Source organism: Haliotis rufescens, unplaced genomic scaffold, assembly GCF_023055435.1.
Source record: "Haliotis rufescens isolate VD_foot unplaced genomic scaffold, xgHalRufe1.0.p SCAF_48, whole genome shotgun sequence".
Lineage (NCBI taxonomy): Eukaryota > Metazoa > Mollusca > Gastropoda > Lepetellida > Haliotidae > Haliotis > Haliotis rufescens.
This window is the reverse complement of record NW_025964201.1, coordinates 2,759,918-2,783,231: the sequence shown is the minus strand read 5'-3', so window position 1 is coordinate 2,783,231 and position 23,314 is coordinate 2,759,918. Positions and strand designations below refer to the sequence as shown.

The 23,314-nt window shown below is 42.1% G+C and overlaps 2 protein-coding genes across 4 annotated transcripts; both read left to right on the top strand.

Moving 5' to 3' along the window:
- The first annotated feature begins 775 nt into the window (after positions 1-775).
- On the top strand, positions 776-9,872 carry LOC124112380. Of its 3 annotated transcripts, XM_048383453.1 has the most exons (8): positions 776-1,039; positions 3,597-3,872; positions 4,279-4,593; positions 4,766-5,017; positions 6,233-6,325; positions 6,567-6,654; positions 6,847-7,477; positions 7,523-9,872. In XM_048383453.1, exons 1-8 carry the CDS (start codon positions 973-975, stop codon positions 8,339-8,341), a joined length of 2,541 nt encoding a protein of 846 aa, XP_048239410.1. In that variant the 5' UTR covers positions 776-972; the 3' UTR covers positions 8,342-9,872. The 3 variants fall into 3 exon arrangements, with proteins under 3 accessions (XP_048239410.1, XP_048239409.1, XP_048239408.1); XM_048383452.1 differs by having other exon boundaries at positions 778-1,039; positions 6,236-6,325; positions 6,847-9,872; XM_048383451.1 differs by having other exon boundaries at positions 778-1,039; positions 6,847-9,872.
- A 128-nt stretch (positions 9,873-10,000) lies between these two features.
- Positions 10,001-22,717, top strand: LOC124112379. The gene is made up of 7 exons (XM_048383441.1): positions 10,001-10,331; positions 10,680-11,000; positions 11,322-11,432; positions 13,260-13,376; positions 14,273-14,395; positions 14,612-14,693; positions 19,313-22,717. Exons 2-7 carry the CDS (start codon positions 10,790-10,792, stop codon positions 19,650-19,652), a joined length of 984 nt encoding a protein of 327 aa, XP_048239398.1. The 5' UTR covers positions 10,001-10,331; positions 10,680-10,789; the 3' UTR covers positions 19,653-22,717.
- The last annotated feature ends 597 nt before the right edge of the window (positions 22,718-23,314 follow it).

The following is a 23,314-nucleotide window of genomic DNA, read 5'->3' as shown; positions in this document are numbered from 1 at the left end:
CACCGTGGTGAATTCCGTGGTAAAGTTGACTATTGGAAAAAAATGAAATCATCCTTCTTGTCATACACTCTTGTGGATAGTCTTTGTCACTCGTATGTATAGATCAAAACATGAAACAGATGAAACGGTATTTTAAGTTTTGTGACTCTTATTGAACGATGTCACCTTATCCATATGCCTGGAGCTTTAGCTAAAACCTCTTATAATCTCTCTATCTGTCTCCCAGGCGGTCTGTGTTTGCCTGATGTACAGCAGGTTTGTATACGTGACATATCACTATGCTCAAACTTTGCTAAGGATCAAGATTTCATGATATCAAAAAATCATCCAAGAAGTGATGATTGAGAAATCCCGGTTCACAATGAATGGGTCACCCCTATAGGACCTTAATTGCATGCATCCCACTATCACAGGCAGGCATGCTTGAATTGGGCTGAACATCAATTGGACAGACCAGGACTGGGTTCCAGTTCTTTTCACGCTGAAACTAGACACTGTCTGGACTTCACAGATCGAATGTGGCGTAGACAAGGAGATAGGTTTCATCATTTCAACGTAGCGGTGATCCTTATCAAAATCTGAATAGCCATTGATCATGTTAATGGATAGATGGATAAGTTATAACTGGTCCGGGAACATCATAGATATGATTGTATATATAAATATATTCCTGTTCCAGCCAAGCGCCTATTGCCTCTCAATTCAATTTGATATTTGAAACAAGTGTGTTTTTGGTACACAAGTTGCTTTAAATGTCATTGTATTGGTGTCAACAGAGACGAGGTTTTCCTTCCGCTTGTGGCATGGCCATTCTTTGTGTTAAATAAACCTGTCACTGTATTGTCAAGTACACAACTCTGTGTGGGTCCGTGTGTACAATTACTGTTGTCGTAGTGCATATACTGGCAGTAACAGGACGACCAGCGTCAGTGGGACTGAGACGGGAGGGAGCGACATCTGCAATACACACCTATGTATACGCTGGTGCTACTCGTGCTGGCTGCTGGCGTGCTGATCCCCACAGCTCGCTGTGGAACAGGTGAGCAACATATTCTGTTAAGTTCAAGTTAAGCTGTAACTGACCAGGCAGGAACAAGACGTAGATGACTGAAACAATCAACTACTAGAAAGTCAATTGCTGGTCTACATACTACAATGAGTGTCACTGATGATGACATCATAGTTCCGATACCACGTCCACAAAGTGTTCATCTGATAACGCTGCTGAGTTAATGATACAACAAACAGGGCAGTGACTCTTGTAACGATTTAAAAATGTAAATGAAACGTTCGTGCAACCATATGGACACGTTTTCAAAATGTCACAAGGTATTGGATTTCCCGCAAACGTAAACAAAACCTCCACAAATATATGTTTTTAAAACGTTTTATTGAATGTTTTTGTAACCATATGGAAACGCTTATAAAACGTTTTAACAATGTTTCTGTGTTCACCGGGAAGGCAGTGACTCTGGTAATGCCGTGCATATATAACCATTCAAAAGGGACTGTAAAGGCGTTTGGTGATCATGTGATTCACTTAGTAGTTTGATCACATGTATCGACACTGTACTTCTACATCTATGATGTGTCTTCAGCAGTGTCAACACCATATCATGTAAACATCTTGTATTCAGAATAACTTGGCTTTCATGGTGCTTACAGATAAACATTCTGTATTAAGAATAACTTGGCTTTCATGGTGCTCACAGATAAACATTTTGTATTCAGAATAACCTAACCTTCAAGGTTTGTTGACTTGTCATTGCATGTGTTTGTGACGGTTGCCACCGCCGGGCCAGGATACGCTCACCTTTTCGGGAACACCTGGTGTCATCACTATACATTTGATAATTATTCATAGACACATGATCGTGATAAAGTCGGATTCGTACAATCGTCACTGCTTTGGGCAGATAATTCTGATGAACATGGAAAGAGTTTTGTCGCTTTATTTATTATGAAAAATTCTTGTTAATTATTTCGACAACACGTTTCCCTATTCTATACCGTACTCTCATATTCAGTATTTAATCAAATAACATGAAATCACAGATTACTTATGTAGCAGAATACGTGTGTGCATCGATAAATGATGTCAAAAACACAGCTACGGGTGTGATTCGTTTTATTAGATGACGAGTGGTATACCTTTCTTTCACACCCTGAAATGCACAATAACACTCAATAAGAATATTGTAAATTATGACAATTAAATGAGAACATGGTACTTCATTAGGATTACCTTATACATATATAGAGGGTATGTATACGTCAGAACATGTTACATCATTAGAATTACATTATACATACATATAGAATATGCATACATCAAATCAAAATACTTCTTAGGTTGTGTAAAACGTGATCAACAGATAAACATAATAATAATAATAATAATAATAATATATATTTACATGTGGTGATAAGTAAACATACCAGAAGTATGGCCTCTAGGTGTAGGTTACACTTTAGCCTGTCACGACTACATGGTCAGGGCTACAGTGACATCAAAGTACCTATAAATATGGAAGTTATTCTAAATGTACAATAAAACTAGCTTCCTTACACAATGCTCTTGCACGTTTGGACATTATTATCAGATCAGTGCTATTGTTTATACATATTTATAGATCTGATCCCAGCACTACCATAAAACTCAACAAATTACTAAACATCCTAAAACTATCATAAATGTCCAAACACTTACAATACATTTAACACATATATGATAATGGCCTCATAAACATATTCAAACAACACTCTGTCCAGGAGAATCAGACATTGACTAAATCTCACACACATCATAACAAATACCTTATTCAACGTACACCTATTTATATAATCTTATTTATGAAAAGATAGGTTTATATATGTTTGAGTATTTAAATTGGAAACATACCTTGACTTTACAAAATCTATAAAATGTGTCCACTTGCTGTTGTCTGTCAGTGACTTGTCAGTGTAGTGACTGAGGTGCAAGTGAGGGTTAAAAAGCATGCACAGCTGACCCTAAGGAAAAAAATAGGGTCAACCACTCAACCAGAACATTTGCCCTGGCTGACACATAGGAGCTGATAGGGTAGTGACTGACCCAAGCATAACTAAGTTAATAGGTGTTGTATCAAATCTTCATTAAAATCCCTTAAACCCATACTGCAAACTAATACTAAATACTTATACTAAATACTTATACTAAATACTAATATTAAATACTAATACTAAATACTAATATTAATAATAAATACTAATACTAGATACTAATATTAATAATAATACTAATGCTAATACTAACTACACTATGTATTATTTACACTATATACTAATACTGAAACAAATAACTAATGCTAATATTAATACTAATACTAACTACACTATGTATTATATACACTATATACTACTGGTATATTACTGGTTAGTTGACAGTTAAACAAAACCTGTAACTGCCACACTTACAGCGATCTTTACTGCTGAAGTAGAAACCACATCGGTTTTGTTATGACAAATGAGTTATTTCAACAACAAAACATTCAGTGTTTGGGGTCTGTCTACTGTCTGATTCACTGTAAGACGCCCTGTGTTTCACTACCCTACAGGGAACGTCATCATTCAGGACGTATGCATGGACGACTCTAACGCTTCGCTGTCTCTAATATGTAATACGAGTGGGATGATGCACATTCTAGAGGAATCATACGGGGAAAGGTCGGACAATAGTTGCCCAGTCAACTTCTCGACATGCGTCAGCCCAAACAGAAACAGCACACTCCATGCGATATGTAATGGAAACGAGTCTTGCTCTGGACTGGTGAGCAGCCTACTGCCTAGCTGCAGCAGCGGTCCTCTTAACATCTCCTACACATGTATCAGAGGTAAGAACATTGTTTGCAACCCTTTGTTTTTGTTTAATGTGCCCAAAAAACAAACAAATTGCTATGGAAATTATCCGATATGTAAATATGAGAAAGAGCTAAAGGATGTCACTTCAACAATTACGTGTTTGGGACTGAACTGCACAGGAAACAAGAATATTTGTCGGAAGTACTTGCTCATACTTAGATTTTTATTTGACGTTGTAAAACTGTATTTGTCCAAATGAGGGAACAATTGGGTGGCTGAGTTTTAAGTTAAGTTTTAAGCAAATTTGGAATTTGACATCTTCAGTAGGCTCCTTTGCTGTATATAATTTGTGTACGTCAACAGTCAATGTTTTCGTTTTTATACAAGTAGATATACGAAATACGGCTTGTGTATGCGTCTATATTCGTCTCCTTACAGAGAGCGTTAACGTGTGTACTGAGATTCGAGAACGGACGGAGATCAACGGTTCTCTGTATCTTCACTCCACTGGTTTTCCGAACAGTGTCGGCAGAGATGCAATCTGCAACTGCAACATCACCGGTCACAAAATGAAAGTCGAAATAATACAACAACGCTTGAACCACAGCTATGTTACATTAACCCGTGGGAATGAAACCTACCAGATACCACGAGCAACATCTGATTGGGTGGTTGTTGAAAATGCGACGACACTTCAACTGATTTATGACAACTATAATTATAATTCAGAAGATATCTGGATACTTATTTCGGGTAAGCTGACACAACGTTTTGATAACACATGAATCTAGCATAGTTCATATACTGCAGATTTGAAGAGTTGAAATGGAGGTGGATACCTGTTGTGTCTTTAATATGTCAGCTAAAATAGTCAAGTGACACTTCATGCAATACCAATCTCAGTGTTTTGTCTTTTTGTCTTTAGGCTCCGATTCAGTGGTCTTCCAATGCTGGACAGAAGTAAGATCTTCAATGTGGTCCATTACATCCAGATCCACACAGATACCAACTAGCGCAGCTCCACCATCAACTAGGACAGTTACATCATCAACTACGGCAGTTCCACCATCAACTACGGCAGTTCCACCATCAACTACGGCAGTTCCACCACCAACTACGGCAGCTCCACCATCAACTAGGCCACTTCCAGCCACAACAGAACGGTCTGAAGCCACAGGTACATAGGCACTTGTAAAATGGCAAAGTTATGGTCATGTATCTTACTGACGACAGACTTAGCGCCTCAGGCCCTGCAGGAACTACCTGTTCTCTGTCACTCTCTGACTGACGTTGAAGTGACAATATATGTTGAAGTTCTCACTGAATAATACTTTTGAACTGTCAAAAACTGTATTTAAAATTACATATCTTTACTGCCAGGAGATTCCAGTGCATCATCTCCAACAAAGATCCCCACTTTGACTCAAAGTGAAGTTACCAGTTTGATTACCTAAAGTGCGAATATACTTGTATAAGGCATGGTAAAATTTATGTAACAATTGTTATATTTTGGGATAACACTTTCTTACTAAAGCACAGATTCTCGTACGTTTTTGGGTTGAGATTGAGGCACCAAATCGCCAGCACACATAGTCAGCGATGTAACCCACTCAGCCACCGAGGCTTCCACAAAAATGGAAGTCTGATAACTGGTAGTCTAGATCAGGTACTTTGTGTACACATTTGATAAGTGTAAATTGGCACGGCTCCCATGGCTGAAAGTTACGAACACACAATGCCATTTAGAAAGTGGTCAAATGTAATATCATATTTGGGATAACGCTTAATTAGTAAAGTACAGATTCTCGTACTGTTTTGGGTTGAGTCCCGTCTGGGATTCGAACTCACACTGCTTGAGTGAGGCACCTAATCGCCAGCACACAAAGTTAGCGATGTAACCCACTCAGCCACCAAGGCTACCACAAAAAATGGATGTCCGATAACTGGTAGTCTGGATCACGTACTCAGTGTACCCCTCTGACAAGTGTAAATTGACATGGCTCCCGTGGCTGAAAGTATGAACAAACCTAAATGTCAATATATTTCTGTATTTAAATTATGATTATGCCAAATGTCGTACAAATTCTTTTTATGAACAGGGGGTGTCAGATGGGCATTTTCTGGATATGAGTACATATTTGCACGTGGATTATCTGTAGCTTTTCTCCCAATACAGATTGTAATATCGCGCACACATTGGATTGATTCTATAGGGAACAACTAACTAGGAACGTCCTTCTCAAAACATATTGTCGTCCAATTTACGACATCATCAAAATGACGTTTTAATAGAACAACATTTCATCATGAAATAAACAACGCTTCGTTCTTCATTGTGTATATATAACATGCAACACAAGCATAATTCATATTTCCTTATGTCTTTCATCAGCAGAAACCCCCCATAATCTATCACCAACACCACTGACGACAGTGGGACAGGCACAGACGCCGCAATCGTCCTTTGGGATCCCTCAAACACAAGGTAATTACTAAAGTTAATACCATACATGAATGAGGAAGTACGTGAGGAAAGTAACTGTAACACAGGTTCCGGTGTACAGTGTGAAAGAACTGCATTCCAAAATCTGGTCCAACAAAAGTGTTTAATATGAAGACAAAACCTATGTTTTGATTCAGCTTGCAGTTTGCATTGACAAACTTTAACGAATAACTCTAATTTCAGGAGAAAGGTGTGTTTTCATAGTGTAATGTTATGATTTCAGATGAAATGCCGACACGATTGATTGCCGCAGGTGTGGCTTCCGGTATGATTGTCCTCATAGCAGCCATCATAGCTGTTGCTCTTTGCAGGTGAGGATCTCTGCATTTCACCTTAACTTTACTTTTCCTCAACTGAAGATCAGTAAGTGCAATCAATATACAGTAGTCGTTCTAGTTTGTATTTGTTTTCTTAGGTTTTTAAGTCTTTGATAGACATTTATAAGTTGGACGAAAACATGACACTTATTTCTGGATACTTTACTTCTTTATTTCTCCAATTAGGAAACCCACAAATCAGAAGAAAAGGAAGCCAAAGCCAGAGAGAAAGACGGGAATAGGCAAATCCCTGGGCGTCACTTGTGGAATTAGGGTTCAGACAACGCAGGTCAACGCAAATTCAGCGACCGCTGGTGTCATCTCTACTGTCATTCCCAATTCTCAAACTCAGGTTTTCCAGGTAGACATCCATATGGAAAGAGAGATGGCTCCCCAGGTCAGCCAACATGTAGTAGATATTGTTGAAAGTAATGAAAAGCTTGCAAATGGCGGCAAAATTCAGCTGGTTGATACAGTGAAGGTGAACATTCACGATGATTTCCAAACGCAAGACATGAACACCTACAACAGATCTCAACAATGTCCAAATCAGATGCCAAGTCAAGATCAGAACAATTCCTGCTCTGTTCATGAAATCACGAGCCCGCATGTTCCAATACCAGGGCACATGTTGGAAATGAGTGACCAGCCTGAGTGTACTCCTGCTGCCGGTACGCAGGATGTTGTGGCACAGATGCATGAAGTGCCACGTGAATTTGGCGTGGAGAAAACTGTTCCGTACAAAGTTAACAGTGAGCGTCCTGTTCAACATGGGGAAGGCGCACTCTTACCTGTTGTGTACGAAGACAGAACCACAGTGTCTGGTGAGCACCTTCCTGGGGTGCTTAAAGAAGGAAACAAGGTGTCTGGTGAGCACCTTCCTGGGGTGCTTAAAGAAGGAAACAAGGTGTCTGCCGAGCAACTTCCTGGGGTGCTTAAAGAAAGAAACAAGGTGTCTGGCGAGCACATTCCTGAGGTGCTTAAAGAAGGAACCACGGTGTCTGGTGGGCACCTTCCTGTGGTGCTTAAAGAAGGAAACAAGGTGTCTGGCGAGCACATTCCCGGGGTGCTTAAAGAAGGAAACAAGGTGTCTTGCGAGCACCTTCCTGAGGTGCTTGAAGAAGGAAACAAGGTGTCTGGGGAGCACCTTCTTGAGGTGCTTGAAGAAGGAAACAAGGTGTCTGGCGAGCACATTCCCGGGGTGCTTGAAGAAGGAAACAAGGTGTCTTGCGAGCACCTTCCTGGGGTGCTTAAAGAAGGAAACAAGGTGTCTGGCGAGCACATTCCTGGGGTGCTTAAAGAAGGGAACAAGGTGTCTGGCGAGCACCTTCTTGGGGTGCTTAAAGAAGGAAACGAGGTGTCTGGCGAGCACCTTCCTGGGGTGCTTAAAGAAGGAAACGAGGTGTCTGGCGAGCACCTTCCTGGGGTGCTTAAAGAAGGAAACGAGGTGTCTGGCGAGCACCTTCCTGGGGTGCTTAAAGAAGGAAACGAGGTGTCTGGCGAGAACACAGGAGAGGAGCAATCCTTGCAGTCTGAAGACGGTACAGATAACACTCTCCATCCAAGAGATGATGGGGAACCTTCTGTACAGACGGAAGAAGGTGACGATCAATCTCTTCAGGTTCAACAGCCCCCTACTCAACAAGAAGGCATTAATGAAAACATGACATTAACACAATAAATCACATTTCGACTGCACATGCTATTAAAATAGTTTTTTTCTATTGCAAACTTGTTCATCCAACGGAACTTTCTTCCGTCATGGCAACGTCAACAAACATTACTGCAAAAGGTAAAAGGGTCGGGATCACTATAATGTTTTCTGAGAGGTGTATTCATGATTGTTTGGCTATCAAGACTTAGTGCTCATAAAAACAATTTTGCCTTACCGTAAATAACGCTTGCAGAAAATCAATGTCAAATTACCAGTCATTTATATGTTCATGGAAACACAATAAGATCTCTTTCGAGACGTTATCTGCAGTAGGGCACCACTCATGAATTGCCACGGGCCGGTTGTTCACGTGTGATGTCACGACAACAAGACAGCCATGTTCTACTGAATCTATTCCAAACTGTCACATTAACAACTCGGACAATTTCCTAGTTTGATATCAATGAGTAGACGAACCGTACGCAACAGGTTCAGGGAGCACAACAGCCGGCCCTGACATCCCGCAATACGCCGTACTTTGCTTCCACGTCAACATCCGGCCCCGACATCCAGCAATACGCCTTACTTTGCTTCCACGTCAACATCCGGCCCCGACATCCAGCAATACGCCTTACTTTGCTTCCACGTCAACACCCGGCCCCGACATCCAGCAATACGCCGTACTTTGCTTCCACGTCAACAGCCTGCCCCGACATCCAGCAATACGCCGTACTTTGCTTCCACGTCAACAGCCAGCCCCGACATCCAGCAATACGCCGTACTTTGCTTCCACGTCAACAGCCAGCCCCGACATCCAGCAATACGCCGTACTTTGCTTCCACGTCAACACCCGGCCCCGACATCCAGCAATATGCCTTACTTTGCTTCCACGTCAACACCCGGCCCCGACATCCAGCAATACGCCGTACTTTGCTTCCACGTCACCGTCAGTCACGCTTAGCTAAGTGCAGACAGAATCTGAGGTTCCAAAGAAAACCTGGGACAGCCGTGATGGCCCTGCAAGGGTCTGCAGGCGTCCAGCAGAACGTTTAGCGACTCTTGCGTTACTCAATGTCACTAGCTTTTTGGGTGGAAGTGTAACAGAATTGGGGAGTGGGTGGCATCACAACTCATGGGAGACACAACCCATTACATTACTCACCTTTTCGCAATATGTACATTTTATATTTGACCGTAGGTTTTTTTAAAAATATTTACACTTTGAACATTTAATATAGCCCTAATGCCATACAAATTCAACAAACAGTCCTGTTCCTATCGTTGTAGACGTAGTTACCTGTACCTGATAACATACATATGTACATGTGTTGAGGAACACTTCCTCCCTATAGGCTGGAGTTGTGTGGTACACACGATACTCCAAGCAAGTAACATGGTTGTCATGGTAGGCTATTCATTGGAGTAGCCACGCCGTGGCCTATTATGTTTACATTGCATTTCGTAATGTTGAATAATTGCGTAATTTTATTGCTTTTCTGAGTGGTTGTTGTCAGCACGATGCTACACTATACATATGGAATCCCGTTAACGCACATGTTTTAACGCAACTTTTGCATGGAATGCATGCTTTTCTGTAGCAGTTGATTCCATACATGTACAACAATATTGAAAACCAAACTTTACTTGTTTGAAAAATACACTAAAATATTGGCGTCACAGGAACTTTTGTTGTTGAGTATATATCTGTTCCATGACAAAGAAGACTCCCGGAGGATCTGTGTGGAGGGCGTACCCGGCAACGTCACTCATCTACATTGCCTCCCTACCAAGAGGATACATGTCCTATGCAAGTCGTATGGGGAAAGAGGATCAGTTGAGAACTGTCCCCTGGGAAATAGTGATAGAGAATCATGTAAACGTGTCTATGACAGATCAAGCACAGGTTTGACGGTCAACTGTAATGGCAGAGAGTCCTGTAATGAGACCGTCCCAACAGTCAGCAACAGCTGCAGCGTTACAGATGGTGCTGCAGGGGTTCAATATCAGTGCATTGAAGGTACAAATTGAAGAAAACATGTAAAACTTAAATAGCCAAACGTCAAAGTCTTATATTCAAACAATAAATGAGCGGTGAAAGCAGACCAGACAGACATTTTCCCCCTTTTGAACTGATTCTAAATTAAAGAGAATATATATATATATATAATCGCAACGTTTTTTAAGTATTGGCCTAATGCGGTATTTTCTCACCATGCACCATTTAACCATCACTTATTTCTACACAACATTGTTGAGCTGACTTCTTTCACTGCTACATGAGAGTCCTGTCGCTTCTTCTAATGTAGTCTAAAACCTTGAAAACCGCTATGGGGAAGAAACGTTACACTCAGTCTCACAAACACAGGTAGTCTGGACATGTGTTCCCAGGACAGGGGTACAGTCACGGTCAACGGAACCTTGTAACTTCATTCCCCCGGCTTTCCAGACAGTGACGGTGTCATCGGCAGCTGCAAAATGAACGTCACAGGTGTGAACATGACAGTCACTGTGATTGAACAGCGAAAACCTCAGGGGATCCTAACAATCTCAGCTGGAGGTACAGAACAGATTCCTAACGGGGCATATGAAAGTTACAACCAGCCAGTCGTTTCTGAAGCTACAACAGTAGACGTACACTATGACAACAAGGGCCATGATGGAGTAAATGCCTGGATAATGGTTAATGGTAGGTACACGCAAACTTTCACATATAACAAACCTCAACATCAGTTTGTATATATTTCCATCCTGTCTATACTATATGAATTTTTGAACGCAATAAACAATAATGTATTAAAATAATGTTCTTTTTCATAATCACAAATATATATTATTAAAGAATGAATCTATCTATCTATCTATCTATCTATCTATCTATCTATCATCTATCTATCTATCTATCTATCTATCTATCTATCTAACTATCTATCTATCTATCTATCACATGACGTTGTATGACAACCCTTGTGAGATTAGTTGATTTTCTTAAATCTACATACCTTTGCAGCTTCGCGTTTTGAAACGCTCACATTCAGAAGACAACGAGCGTCAACAAGTTCAACTCATGCAACTCAAGTAGCTCAGGAGGCAGCCACGCCAACTTCATCAACGGCTCCAGGTCAATAAATAGGATATTATTCAACCATTCCAACTGTCTAAATAACTTGTGTTTATGAATCACTTTCAATGAGTGTTCACGAAAACATTGATCGCGTCCTGTCCCAACGGTGGCATCTGTCACAAACAGGTGCAAAGGTATATCAGTTGTTCACATGAACAATCACGGGGACCTGTGGTATAAGTCACAATGAGGAATATTGCATAAGACATCAGTTTGGTCACTGATGCTTCAGATTTGATAATGCCCTCCGCATGTCTTACATTATACCTTTGAGCAAGAGTCATATGAGACATTCTGAAATCTTTAAAGAAAGACCCTACTCGATTGCTCTTGACAGAAAGGGAAAATTGACTGTTTGAAAGAATTGAAGTCGACGGGAACATAACTCTCTTTATCCTGATTTTTAAGGAGCTATGGAATCAAAATGGGAATGATTATATCTTCATGTTTTATTGTTAAAAGTTGATAGTACTGATTCGTAGTTTTGACAGATTTCTCCCTCACTTAACAAATTCAGGGGCCGTCGGGGAGCCTAGTGGTTAAATCATTCGCTCGTCACGCTGAAGGCCCGGGTTCGATTCCCAATATGGGTACAATGTGTGAAGTCAATTTCTGGTGTGCCCCGCCGTGATATTGCTGGAATATTGCTAAAAGCGGCGTAAAACCACACACACTCACTCACTTAACAAATTCCAAATTTAAGAAAAAAAACCTTTATTTTCTTATTTATCTATTTCTCGTTTTGCAAAACGTTTTAAAGCAATATCAACAATTATTCTCTCGTGTCAGTCTTGATTACTTCTGCTGTTAGTAGACACATCCACCAGCCAAAATGACACGGCACTTACTATGTACTGTCCCAATACTGGTAACAGATCTTCCAACCCAATGCATCATTTAGCCTTCATCCAGACCTGTGACCATGTCTGCAGCGATAGGGGGCGGTCGGGTAGCCTAGTGGTTAAAGCGTTCGCTCGTCACGCCGAAGACCCGGGTTCGATTCCCGACATGGGTACAATGTGTGAAGCCGAATTTCTGTGGTCCCCCGCCGTGATAATGCCTGGAATATTGCTAAAAGCGGCGTAAAACCATACTCACTCACTCACTCTGAAGCCATATCTTCGGAATGCTGGAAACAGTCTCAATCAATGAACTTTGGAAGTTCGTTGGTTAAAAATACTGCCATCATTTTTATTTTTGTCATTAACATCCATAAGCCTTTGCCGTACGTAACAGACAAATCCAACGATTTTCACAGGACATACAAGATAAATCTCAAACATAAATCTCCAACATCAATCCACAATTCAGTGCCATAGATGATGTTGTTAGTTTCAAAAGAAATGTCGTCAAAGAGCTTAAAGCTGTATGTTTTCAACATAACGTCAGCTGAAATAAAGTTTCGCACGTTTTGAGAAAATACCACACGAGGAAATACAACTTGGAAATTCTGTCAGTATATATATGTATGTCTTTGTTTGCTCTTTTCATTACATAGAGCGTCATACGTTGCCTATTCAAAAGTTGTTCGTTCAAGGTTACAACATTCGAGGCCTCAGGAAAGCTTTCAAAACGTTTAATGTTAGACATGTGGAAGACATTTCCAAATTTGAGGGATCAGTGATGTCCGGTACTATGCACGTTTTCTACTTCTACCATATGTTCCCATGTTTATTCGGGTGAACAAATTACTTGCCTTCGCATGTGTTTGTGACGAGTGCCACCAGTGGGGCAGGATACCCTCACCTGTTCCCGACTTAAGTAACTTAAGCTGAGAAACTTAATCAGCGTGAGCTTAAAGCACAAGTCTTTCATACTTTTCAGGTCCGACCTCTGATCGCAGGGAAATTCAAACATTCGTAGAAGACAACACAACCCACATGTCAGCTGAAACATCTGAAACACATGAGACACAGCCGACTAGGCCTCCTCCAGCATCAGGTCTGTTTCTTGAGGACATCCTGCAACTGACAGTCGGCTTAATTTCACAGATCGGGTGGTCAAACTTGGTGATTTGGCTTATAGCTGGTGTTATATATATCCCGACTGCATTTATCATTGCTCATAAAACCAAGCACTGGAATGTCTAGTCCAGATTCAATGATAGGCCGCAGTCATGTTTCAGGGGTATTGTTGGCTGTGCCCTTAGGCGACAACCAAAGAAACACTTTTTTAATGAAAATGATTTGAGTGGCGGGTAGTTACTGTAGAGCAGGGCATGTTTGACTTTTCAGAGAACACCTGGTTTTATCTCTGTTTTTCATCACTAATTTGACTTTTACGGCCCATGTAATCTGTTTTTAGCAGACAATCGAAAATGATGATGAGTGAGTGAGTGAGTTGGGTTTAACGCTGCTTTTAACATGGTTCCAGTTATATCATGGTGTCAGCTTAATGTCCCACCTGAAAGCCTGAAGTGATGCAGGTCTCAGACGTTTGCTTCTTCGGTGAAACCCACGAGCACTGGTATGGTGCGGACAAACCTAGAAACATAATCGGGTCGAACTTTGATTCGAACCAACAATCATATGTTTCTGGCGTGCCCGAGGGACGCAACTCTGTACAGCGAATCGCGGCGCCTTAGACGACTGGGCCACCCATGCCCCCAGTTGATGATTACGTTTTGAATTCACAGTGGTGGTGTTGTGAAGAAGAACTGTTACTTTCATATATTCAATTTTTCTGTTACTTGTTAACCTATCGCCCTTCGTATGGAAATCTTTTTCATGTAGATATTAGAAAAGAAAAGCGCATATGTTATTGCTTCTTTAGATTTTGACAATAGCAGAACTATATTATATGAAAACAGTCTGTTTAATTCGGAACTAAATGTTCAGGTCCGACCGCTGAAGGCAAAGAAAAGAAAACATCCGCGAAAGACCACACAAATCCCACTGCTGGATCAACGCATCCATCTGGAACTCATGGGACAAAGCCAACCAGGCCTCCACAATCTTCAGGTCAGTATCATGAGGGCAACATCTTGCTGATAGTTGGTCATAATGATGTATGATGCATGACATATAGACACATTTATACCAATTAACCATGGTAAGTGTAAATGGTCAGCCTCAGTTGACAGACAATCAATACATTTGCTACTTTGGAAGACAATAATATATATTTTACAAATTGTCACAAGAGTAGTGTATACGGTTTCATTATTCTATTTTCAGATGGCCCCTTAACAACCATAGCAGTAGCAGGTTCAGCAACGTGCCTGGTCATCGTGATTCTTGTCGCAGTTGTATGGTGCAGGTAAAGGAAAACGGCAAAATCATTTCTATTTTCCTCAGAAATCCCTGCTGCACACAATGTCAATTGTGAGTTTTCGATTATATCATGAGCATGTGTGCATCAATCACTTTCAAATAGTGATGACATTAGGTGTTTGTAAAAGGTGAGCGTATCTTGCCCCACCGGTTGTACCCGTCACAAATACATGCTGAAGCGTCTCAATTGTTCACTTGCAAACACACGGGTATATATGATGAAATAAGTGAAAAAATTGAATGCATCAGGTGTCATTTTTGTCACTGATACGTCACAATTAGAAATATCCTCCATTGATCCACAATAAAACCTTGTAGACCATCCTGACGCATCGAATGTTGCAACTTTGATCAAACAGCTTCTGAACAATAGTTGTATGACGTTCTTGGACATCTTCGTATGCTCGATGGTACCTTAAACGTTGTGAAATGTAGACACCAAGGACTGGAGCTCCAAGAATATTGCTTTACATAAAGGGAAAGCTGACTATTGGAAAGAAATATATATATAAACAGACAAAGCGTACAACCTGGTCTTCTTTATTTCTAATTCAGGTGGGAAAATCAGTGGAAGGGAATTGGCTATTTGATTTTTATTGAACGATATCAGATCATTGATATACCTGAAACTTAAGTTAATTTTCTTGTCTAAATGATATTGTTTTGGCTTTGCTAATCAGAGCAGACAGATTCCAGTGGGCATAGAAGGGAAACTTGAGGTGAAAAACATATGAATGGATCGCTGAAAATCAGTGATGACACCAGCTGATGGCGAAAAGAGTGATCATGTCCTGCCCTTCCGGTTTCACCCACTCACAAAATGTACATATCTAAGTCCTCCCGTTATCTTTGTCAAACTTAACCTCAATACGGTGATGCTATTGTACGAACATCCTTCGAGTATAGCTAGATGTTACAATGAGTAAAGTAAAGCTTTATCAGAGGAGAAAAAGAGGACGAAACGAAAAATAATCTTTCGGCCTCATCGGAGAGCAAATCTCAACAGCAACACAACATGGCATCCAACAGCTTGACACTACCGATCAGTGGGGACTCGCCGACTGTGTTTCCTCAACACATCAGGGCACAAGCTAACACTCATGCCTTCATGTCAGCGAATAATCACCAAGAACCATTCGGTATGTACCACCACTATCCTCATGCTCACTTTGTGGCAAACACGACTTCTACCCTGTTATACAGCGACCTCAGTACAACAGCTGACCCTCCTTGGGTGGAGGATCTGTTCAAAGAGATTTCCTATGTGGTGGCGCAAGTGTCCAAAATCAACGAAATATACAGTGAACACTTGATCATAAAGTACAACAGATGGAAACTATGGAGGCTTCCTTGGTAGACCTGAAGAAAATCATCACCTTTATGAACTCATAAATCGAAGACTGTCGAAAAGAGAAAGTAAGTTTAAAAGTAAGACTGAAACATCTCCAGGACAATGATTTTAAACCTTTGCTTCTAATGTCTTGAATTGTAAGGAAGAATTAATTGATCTACCGGTGCCTTGAATAGCCACAAATTTAGTATTCACGACCATTCCTGACCATCCCAGAAGATACTTGTGTCATTAACTCAAATGTTAGTCATTGTATTCCATGATACATTGTCTTAATAATAATGGTATCTTCAAACAACATGCTGTTACAAACAACAAGTGTCTCCCCGTTTCTGAGTCACTGATCTGCAACAAGAAGACATTTGGAAAACTCTACCCATGCCTATTGTAAGAAAAGATAATTATATATGGGTGCTGTCACTTGTAACTTCTGAAGTATTGATGACAATGCCATTGCATCGTATGAAGCCTAACCCTAACCCTAACCCTACCTCTAACCCTAACCCTAAACCTACCTCTAACCCTAACCCTAGCCATGACATAAACAATCGTATGAAGCCTAACCCTAGCCCTAACACTAACCATCATTTGAAGCCTAACCCTAGGTCTAACCGTAACCCTAGAGCAACACATACCTGACTCTTCTTTCAACGACGTGCGGCCACGGTGATTATCCATTATATGTTTGTGAACACAGCCATCGACGCAGTCGGCAAGAACAATGGTTGAATTAAGCTAAAACTTAACTGAGACCAATGGTATGACCACGATTGTAGATACATATATGTCTGATCCCTTGTTACTGAAGGTATAGACAAAATTGAAAAGTATTATCTCGACAAAATCTCTTCTTCTAAGATTTGATTGCGAGTTGTTTAATACTATTTTATAAACAGGACGTTTGCCGGAAGTCTGGTTACTAGGAATAATCAAACCAATTCATCTGAAAGCTGGGGACGTTTACAGACAATTGCATACCTATAACTGTATTATCTCGTCTCAGAAAAATTGTTTATGAGTGTTATCTATGGTAAGCAAGGTTTGTTGAAGGCAATGATATTCTGTTGCAAGCTTAAGCACGATTCTTGAACGGATACTTCACGTTTTTGTTCTATTTTGCACTATTGAATTAGTGAACTCCTCAGGTCAGAAATTATTGTGGGTCTTTGTGCATTTTTTAATAATAAGAACTATGTATGATTATTTTAAGTCATGTATTTTTTTTAAAACGTCAACCTGCCTGTTTTTTTAAAAAATTGTGACAGTGGTGTTCGCCAAGGAGAAAGTCAGCCACCTCCTATTGTGTGTCTTGGTGGAGTTTTTAAAAAAGCTTTAATAATGTGTGGAGATGTGTGGCTCAGCAAAACTGTTTCTTATTATAAGAACTATATATGATTATATTAAGTCATGTTTTTATTTGAAACGTCAACTGCCTGGTGTTTTTTTTAAATTGTGACAGTGGTGTTCGCCAAGGAAAAAGTCAGTCACCTTTGCTGTTTACTATTTTCCTTAAGAGTGTAGAAACTTTTTTCTATATAATAATAGTGATGGTGTGAACAGTGGTATTCTTTTTTCTTGTTATATGCCTATGACACGGTACTAATGATAATAACTGTAATACATTGAAATTAAAAATCAATAGATGGAAACCTAAAGTTGTTATTTTTGGTACATCCACAGTTACTTCACATAAAAGAAAGTATGCATTTAAAATTCATGATGATGAATTAGATATTTATGTCACTTATGCTTATATAAAATCTCATGGAAATCTAAAGTTTAACCAACCCATATTATCTCCGGCCCTGTCTCTCCGGCCCTGTCTCTCCGGCCATGACTCTCCGGCCCTGACTATCCGGCCCTGTCTCTCTGGCCCTGACTCTCCGGCCCTGACTCTCTGGCCCTGTCTCTCTGGCCCTGACTCTCCGGCCCTGTCTCTCCGGCCCTGACTCTCTGGCCCTGTCTCTCTGGCCCTGACTCTCCGGCCCTGTCTCTCCGGCCCTGACTCTCTAGCCCTGTCTCTCTGGCCCTGTCTCTCTGGCCCAGTCTCTCCGGCCCTGACTCTCCGGCCCTGTCTCTCCGGTCCTATCTCTCTGGCCCTGACTCTCTGGCCCTGTCTCTCTGGCCCTGACTCTCCGGCCCTGACTCTCTAGCCCTGTCACTCTGGCCCTGACTCTCCGGCCCTGACTCTCTGGCCCTGTCACTCCGGCCCTGTCTCCCCGGCCCTGACTCTCCGGTCCTGACTCTCCGGCCCTGACTCTCTGGCCCTGTCTCTCTGGCCCTATCTCTCTGGCCCTATCTCTCTGGCCCTATCTCTCCGGCCCTGTCTCTCTGGCCCTATCTCTCTGGCCCTGACTCTCTGGCCCTGTCTCTCTGGCCCTGTCTCTCCGGCCCTATCTCTCCGGCCCTATCTCTCTGGCCCTATCTCTCTGGCCCTGACTCTCTGGCCCTATCTCTCTGGCCCTATCTCTCTGGCCCTGACTCTCTAGCCCTGTCTCTCTGGCCCTGTCTCCCCGGCCCTGACTCTCCGGCCCTGTCTCTCTGGCCCTGTCTCTCTGGCCCTATCTCTCTGGCCCTGACTCTCTGGCCCTGTCTCTCTGGCCCTGTCTCTCCGGCCCTATCTCTCCGGCCCTATCTCTCTGGTCCTGTTTCTCTGGCCCTGTCTCTCCGGCCCTGTCTCTCTGGCACTGTCTCTCTGGCCCTATCTCTCTGGCCCTGAGTCTCCGGCCCTGTCTCTCCGGCCCTGTCTCTCTGGCCCTGTCTTCCCGGCCCTGACTCTCTGGCCCTGTCTCCCCGGCCCTGACTCTCTGGTCCTGTCTCTCTGGCCCTGTCTCTCAGTTAACAGATAGTAAGGAGTTAGTACTAACTATAGTAGAGCAAACATTAAAAGATCCAGTTCCTTCAGAATTGGCATAGAGTTTTAGTATTAATATGAGTATTTTATAGTGTTTTGAAACCCAGCTGTAGTTCAGAAATATATTTATCTGAAAACACCAATATAGTTGTTCCCTTGTAACAAATATTATATTTGGGATAACAGTTTCTTAAAGTATAAATTCTAGTACTCTTTTTGGTTGAGTCCGATCCGGGATTCGAACCCACAATCTCAGAGTTAGGCACCTAATCGCGGTGACTAAAGATGAACAGAATAACATTTAACTTCCTACTTCATTCTCTTATATATTATCTAACATTCTTAAACGTTTTAAACACATTGTCACATGTTTTATATTTTATCATACATTTGTTTCAAGGTGGCGGAAGACACAAGGTTCGTCTCGAAATGACAACGATGACATCAGCTATCATAACTTTCATACTGGCCGTACGGGAGTCGTTGAGGTCAACCTCGACGCTTTTCACTTCAGTTCTACATCTTTCAACAACCAACAAGCAAGAACTGACTCTAACCCTAGCATTACGCCAACACACAAAACACCCACAGATAGATCAACATCCACGTATGTACTCGCAAAAGCCTGGCCAGGAAGCTGTACAAAGGGGAGTGGTCAAGATACTGATCAAGGAGACGGAGGTGATGTGGAGCTCACTGGCTGTATAACATTCCACACCACTAACCCTCCAGCCACATAGCGGGGGTCGGTACAGGTACTGACTATAACATTCCACACCACTAACCCTCCAGCCACTTAGCGGGGGTCGGTACACGTACTGACAGTATAACATTCCACACCACTAACCCTCCAGCCACATAGCGGGGGTCGGTACACGTACTGACTGTATAACATTCCACACCACTAACCCTCCAGCCACTTAGCGGGGGTCGGTACACGTACTGACTGTATAACATTCCACACCACTAACCCTACAGCCACATAGCGGGGGTCGGTACACGTACTGACTGTATAACATTCCACACCACTAACCCTCCAGCCACATAGCGGGGGTCGGTACACGTACTGACTGTATAACATTCCACACCACCAACCCTCCAGCCACATAGTGGGGGTCGGTACACGTACTGACAGTAAAACGAGGACAGATACATATTTAAAACTTGTGAAAAAAGTTTGTGGATAACTTCCTTGGTCAAAATTGTGAATGAGTGTTGGGTTTAACGCCGCTTTTAACAGTATTACACGTCAGTTATATCGGGGCGTTCCAGCTTAATGTGGGAGGAAGGCAGGTCTCAGACGTTTACCACTTTGGTGTAACATGGATATGGTGCAGACAAATCATGACTGGCAATAGATGTGTGTCTTCACTGTGTACCTCCGTTCTCTCTCGTAACACTATGCTTGATGATCATGACTGGCAATAGATGTTTGTCTTCACTGTGTACCTCCGTTCTCTCACGTAACACTGTGCTTCATGATCATGACTGGCAATAGATGTGTGTCTTCACTGTGTACCTCCGTTCTCTCTCGTAACACTATGCTTGATGATCATGACTGGCAATAGATGTGTGTCTTCACTGTGTCCCTCCGTTCTCTCAGATGACACTGTGCTTCATGATCATGACTGGCAATAGATGTTTGTCTTCACTGTGTACCTCCGTTCTCTCACGTGACACTGTGCTTCATGATCATGACTGGCAATGGATGTTTGTCTTCACTGTGTACCTCCGTTCTCTCAGGTGACACTGTGCTTCATGATCATGACTGGCAATAGATGTTTGTCTTCACTGTGTACCTCCGTTCTCTCAGGTGACACTGTGTTTCATGATCATGACTGGCAATAGATGTGTGTCTTCACTGTGTACCTCCGTTCTCTGACGTGACACTGTGCTTGATTATCATGGCTGGCAACAGATGTTTGTCTTCACTGTGTACCTCCGTTCTCTCTCGTAACACTATGCTTGATGATCATGACTGGCAATAGATGTTTGTCTTCACTGTGTACCTCCGTTCTCTCACGTAACACTGTGCTTCATGATCATGACTGGCAATAGATGTTTGTCTTCACTGTGTACCTCCGTTCTCTCTCGTAACACTATGCTTCATGATCATGACTGGCAATAGATGTTTGTCTTCACTGTGTACCTCCGTTCTCTCACGTAACACTGTGCTTGATGATCATGACTGGCAATAGATGTTTGTCTTCACTGTGTACCTCCGTTCTCTCACGTGACACTGTGCTTGATGATCATGACTGGCAATAGATGTTTGTCTTCACTGTGTACCTCCATTCTCTCACGTAACACTATGCTTGATGATCATGACTGGCAATAGATGTGTGTCTTCAGTGTGTACCTCCGTTCTCTCACGTGACACTGTGCTTGATTATCATGACTGGCAATAGATGTTTGTCTTCACTGTGTACCTCCGTTCTCTCACGTGACACTGTGCTTGATGATCATGACTGGCAATAGATGTGTGTCTTCACTGTGTACCTCCGTTCTCTCACGTAACACTATGCTTCATGATCATGACTGGCAATAGATGTTTGTCTTCACTGTGTACCTCCGTTCTCTCACGTAACACTATGCTTGATGATCATGACTGGCAATAGATGTGTGTCTTCACTGTGTACCTCCGTTCTCTCACGTGACACTGTGCTTCATGATCATCACTGGCAATAGATGTTTGTCTTCACTGTGTACCTCCGTTCTCTCAGGTGACACTGTGCTTCATGATCATGACTGGCAATAGATGTTTGTCTTCAGTGTGTACCTCCGTTCTCTCAGGTGACACTGTGCTTCATGATCATGACTGGCAATAGATGTGTGTCTTCACTGTGTACCTCCGTTCTCTGACGTGACACTGTGCTTGATTATCATGACTGGCAATAGATGTTTGTCTTCACTGTGTACCTCCGTTCTCTCTCGTAACACTATGCTTGATGATCATGACTGGCAATAGATGTTTGTCTTCACTGTGTACCTCCGTTCTCTCAGGTGACACTGTGCTTGATGATCATGACTGGAAATAGATGTGTGTCTTCACTGTGTACCTCCGTTCTCTCACGTAACACTGTGCTTCATGATCATGACTGGCAATAGATGTTTGTCTTCACTGTGTACCTCCGTTCTCTCTCGTAACACTATGCTTGATGATCATGACTGGCAATAGATGTTTGTCTTCACTGTGTACCTCTGTTCTCTCACGTGACACTGTGCTTCATGATCATGACTGGCAATAGATGTTTGTCTTCACTGTGTACCTCCGTTCTCTCACGTGACACTGTGCTTGATGATCATGACTGGCAATAGATGTTTGTCTTCACTGTGTACCTCCGTTCTCTCACGTGACACTGTGCTTGATGATCATGACTGGCAATAGATGTTTGTCTTCACTGTGTTCCTCCGTTCTCTCACGTGACACTGTGCTTGATTGTCATGACTGGCAATAGATGTGTGTCTTCACTGTGTACCTCCGTTCTCTGACGTGACACTATGCTTCATGATCATGACTGGCAATAGATGTTTGTCTTCACTGTGTACCTCCGTTCTCTCACGTGACACTGTGCTTCATGATCATGACTGGCAATAGATGTTTGTCTTCACTGTGTACCTCCGTTCTCTCAGGTGACACTGTGCTTCATGATCATGACTGGCAATAGATGTTTGTCTTCACTGTGTACCTCCGTTCTCTCACGTGACACTGTGCTTCATGATCATCACTGGCAATAGATGTTTGTCTTCACTGTGTACCTCCGTTCTCTCAGATGACACTGTGCTTCATGATCATCACTGGCAATAGATGTTTGTTTTCACTGTGTACCTCCGTTCTCTCACGTGACACTATGCTTGATGATCATGACTGGCAATAGATGTTTGTCTTCACTGTGTACCTCCGTTCTCTCTCGTAACACTATGCTTGATGATCATGACTGGCAATAGATGTGTGTCTTCACTGTGTACCTCCGTTCTCTCAGGTGACACTATGCTTGATGATCATGACTGGCAATAGATGTTTGTCTTCACTGTGTACCTCCGTTCTCTCACGTGACACTATGCTTGATGATCATGACTGGCAATAGATGTTTGTCTTCACTGTGTACCTCCGTTCTCTCTCGTAACACTATGCTTGATGATCATGACTGGCAATAGATGTGTGTCTTCACTGTGTACCTCCGTTCTCTCACGTGACACTGTGCTTCATGATCATGATGGCAATAGATGTTTGTCTTCACTGTGTACCTCCGTTCTCTCAGATGACACTGTGCTTCATGATCATGACTGGCAATAGATGTGTGTCTTCACTGTGTACCTCCGTTCTCTGACGTGACACTGTGCTTGATTATCATGACTGGCAATAGATGTTTGTCTTCACTGTGTACCTCCGTTCTCTGAC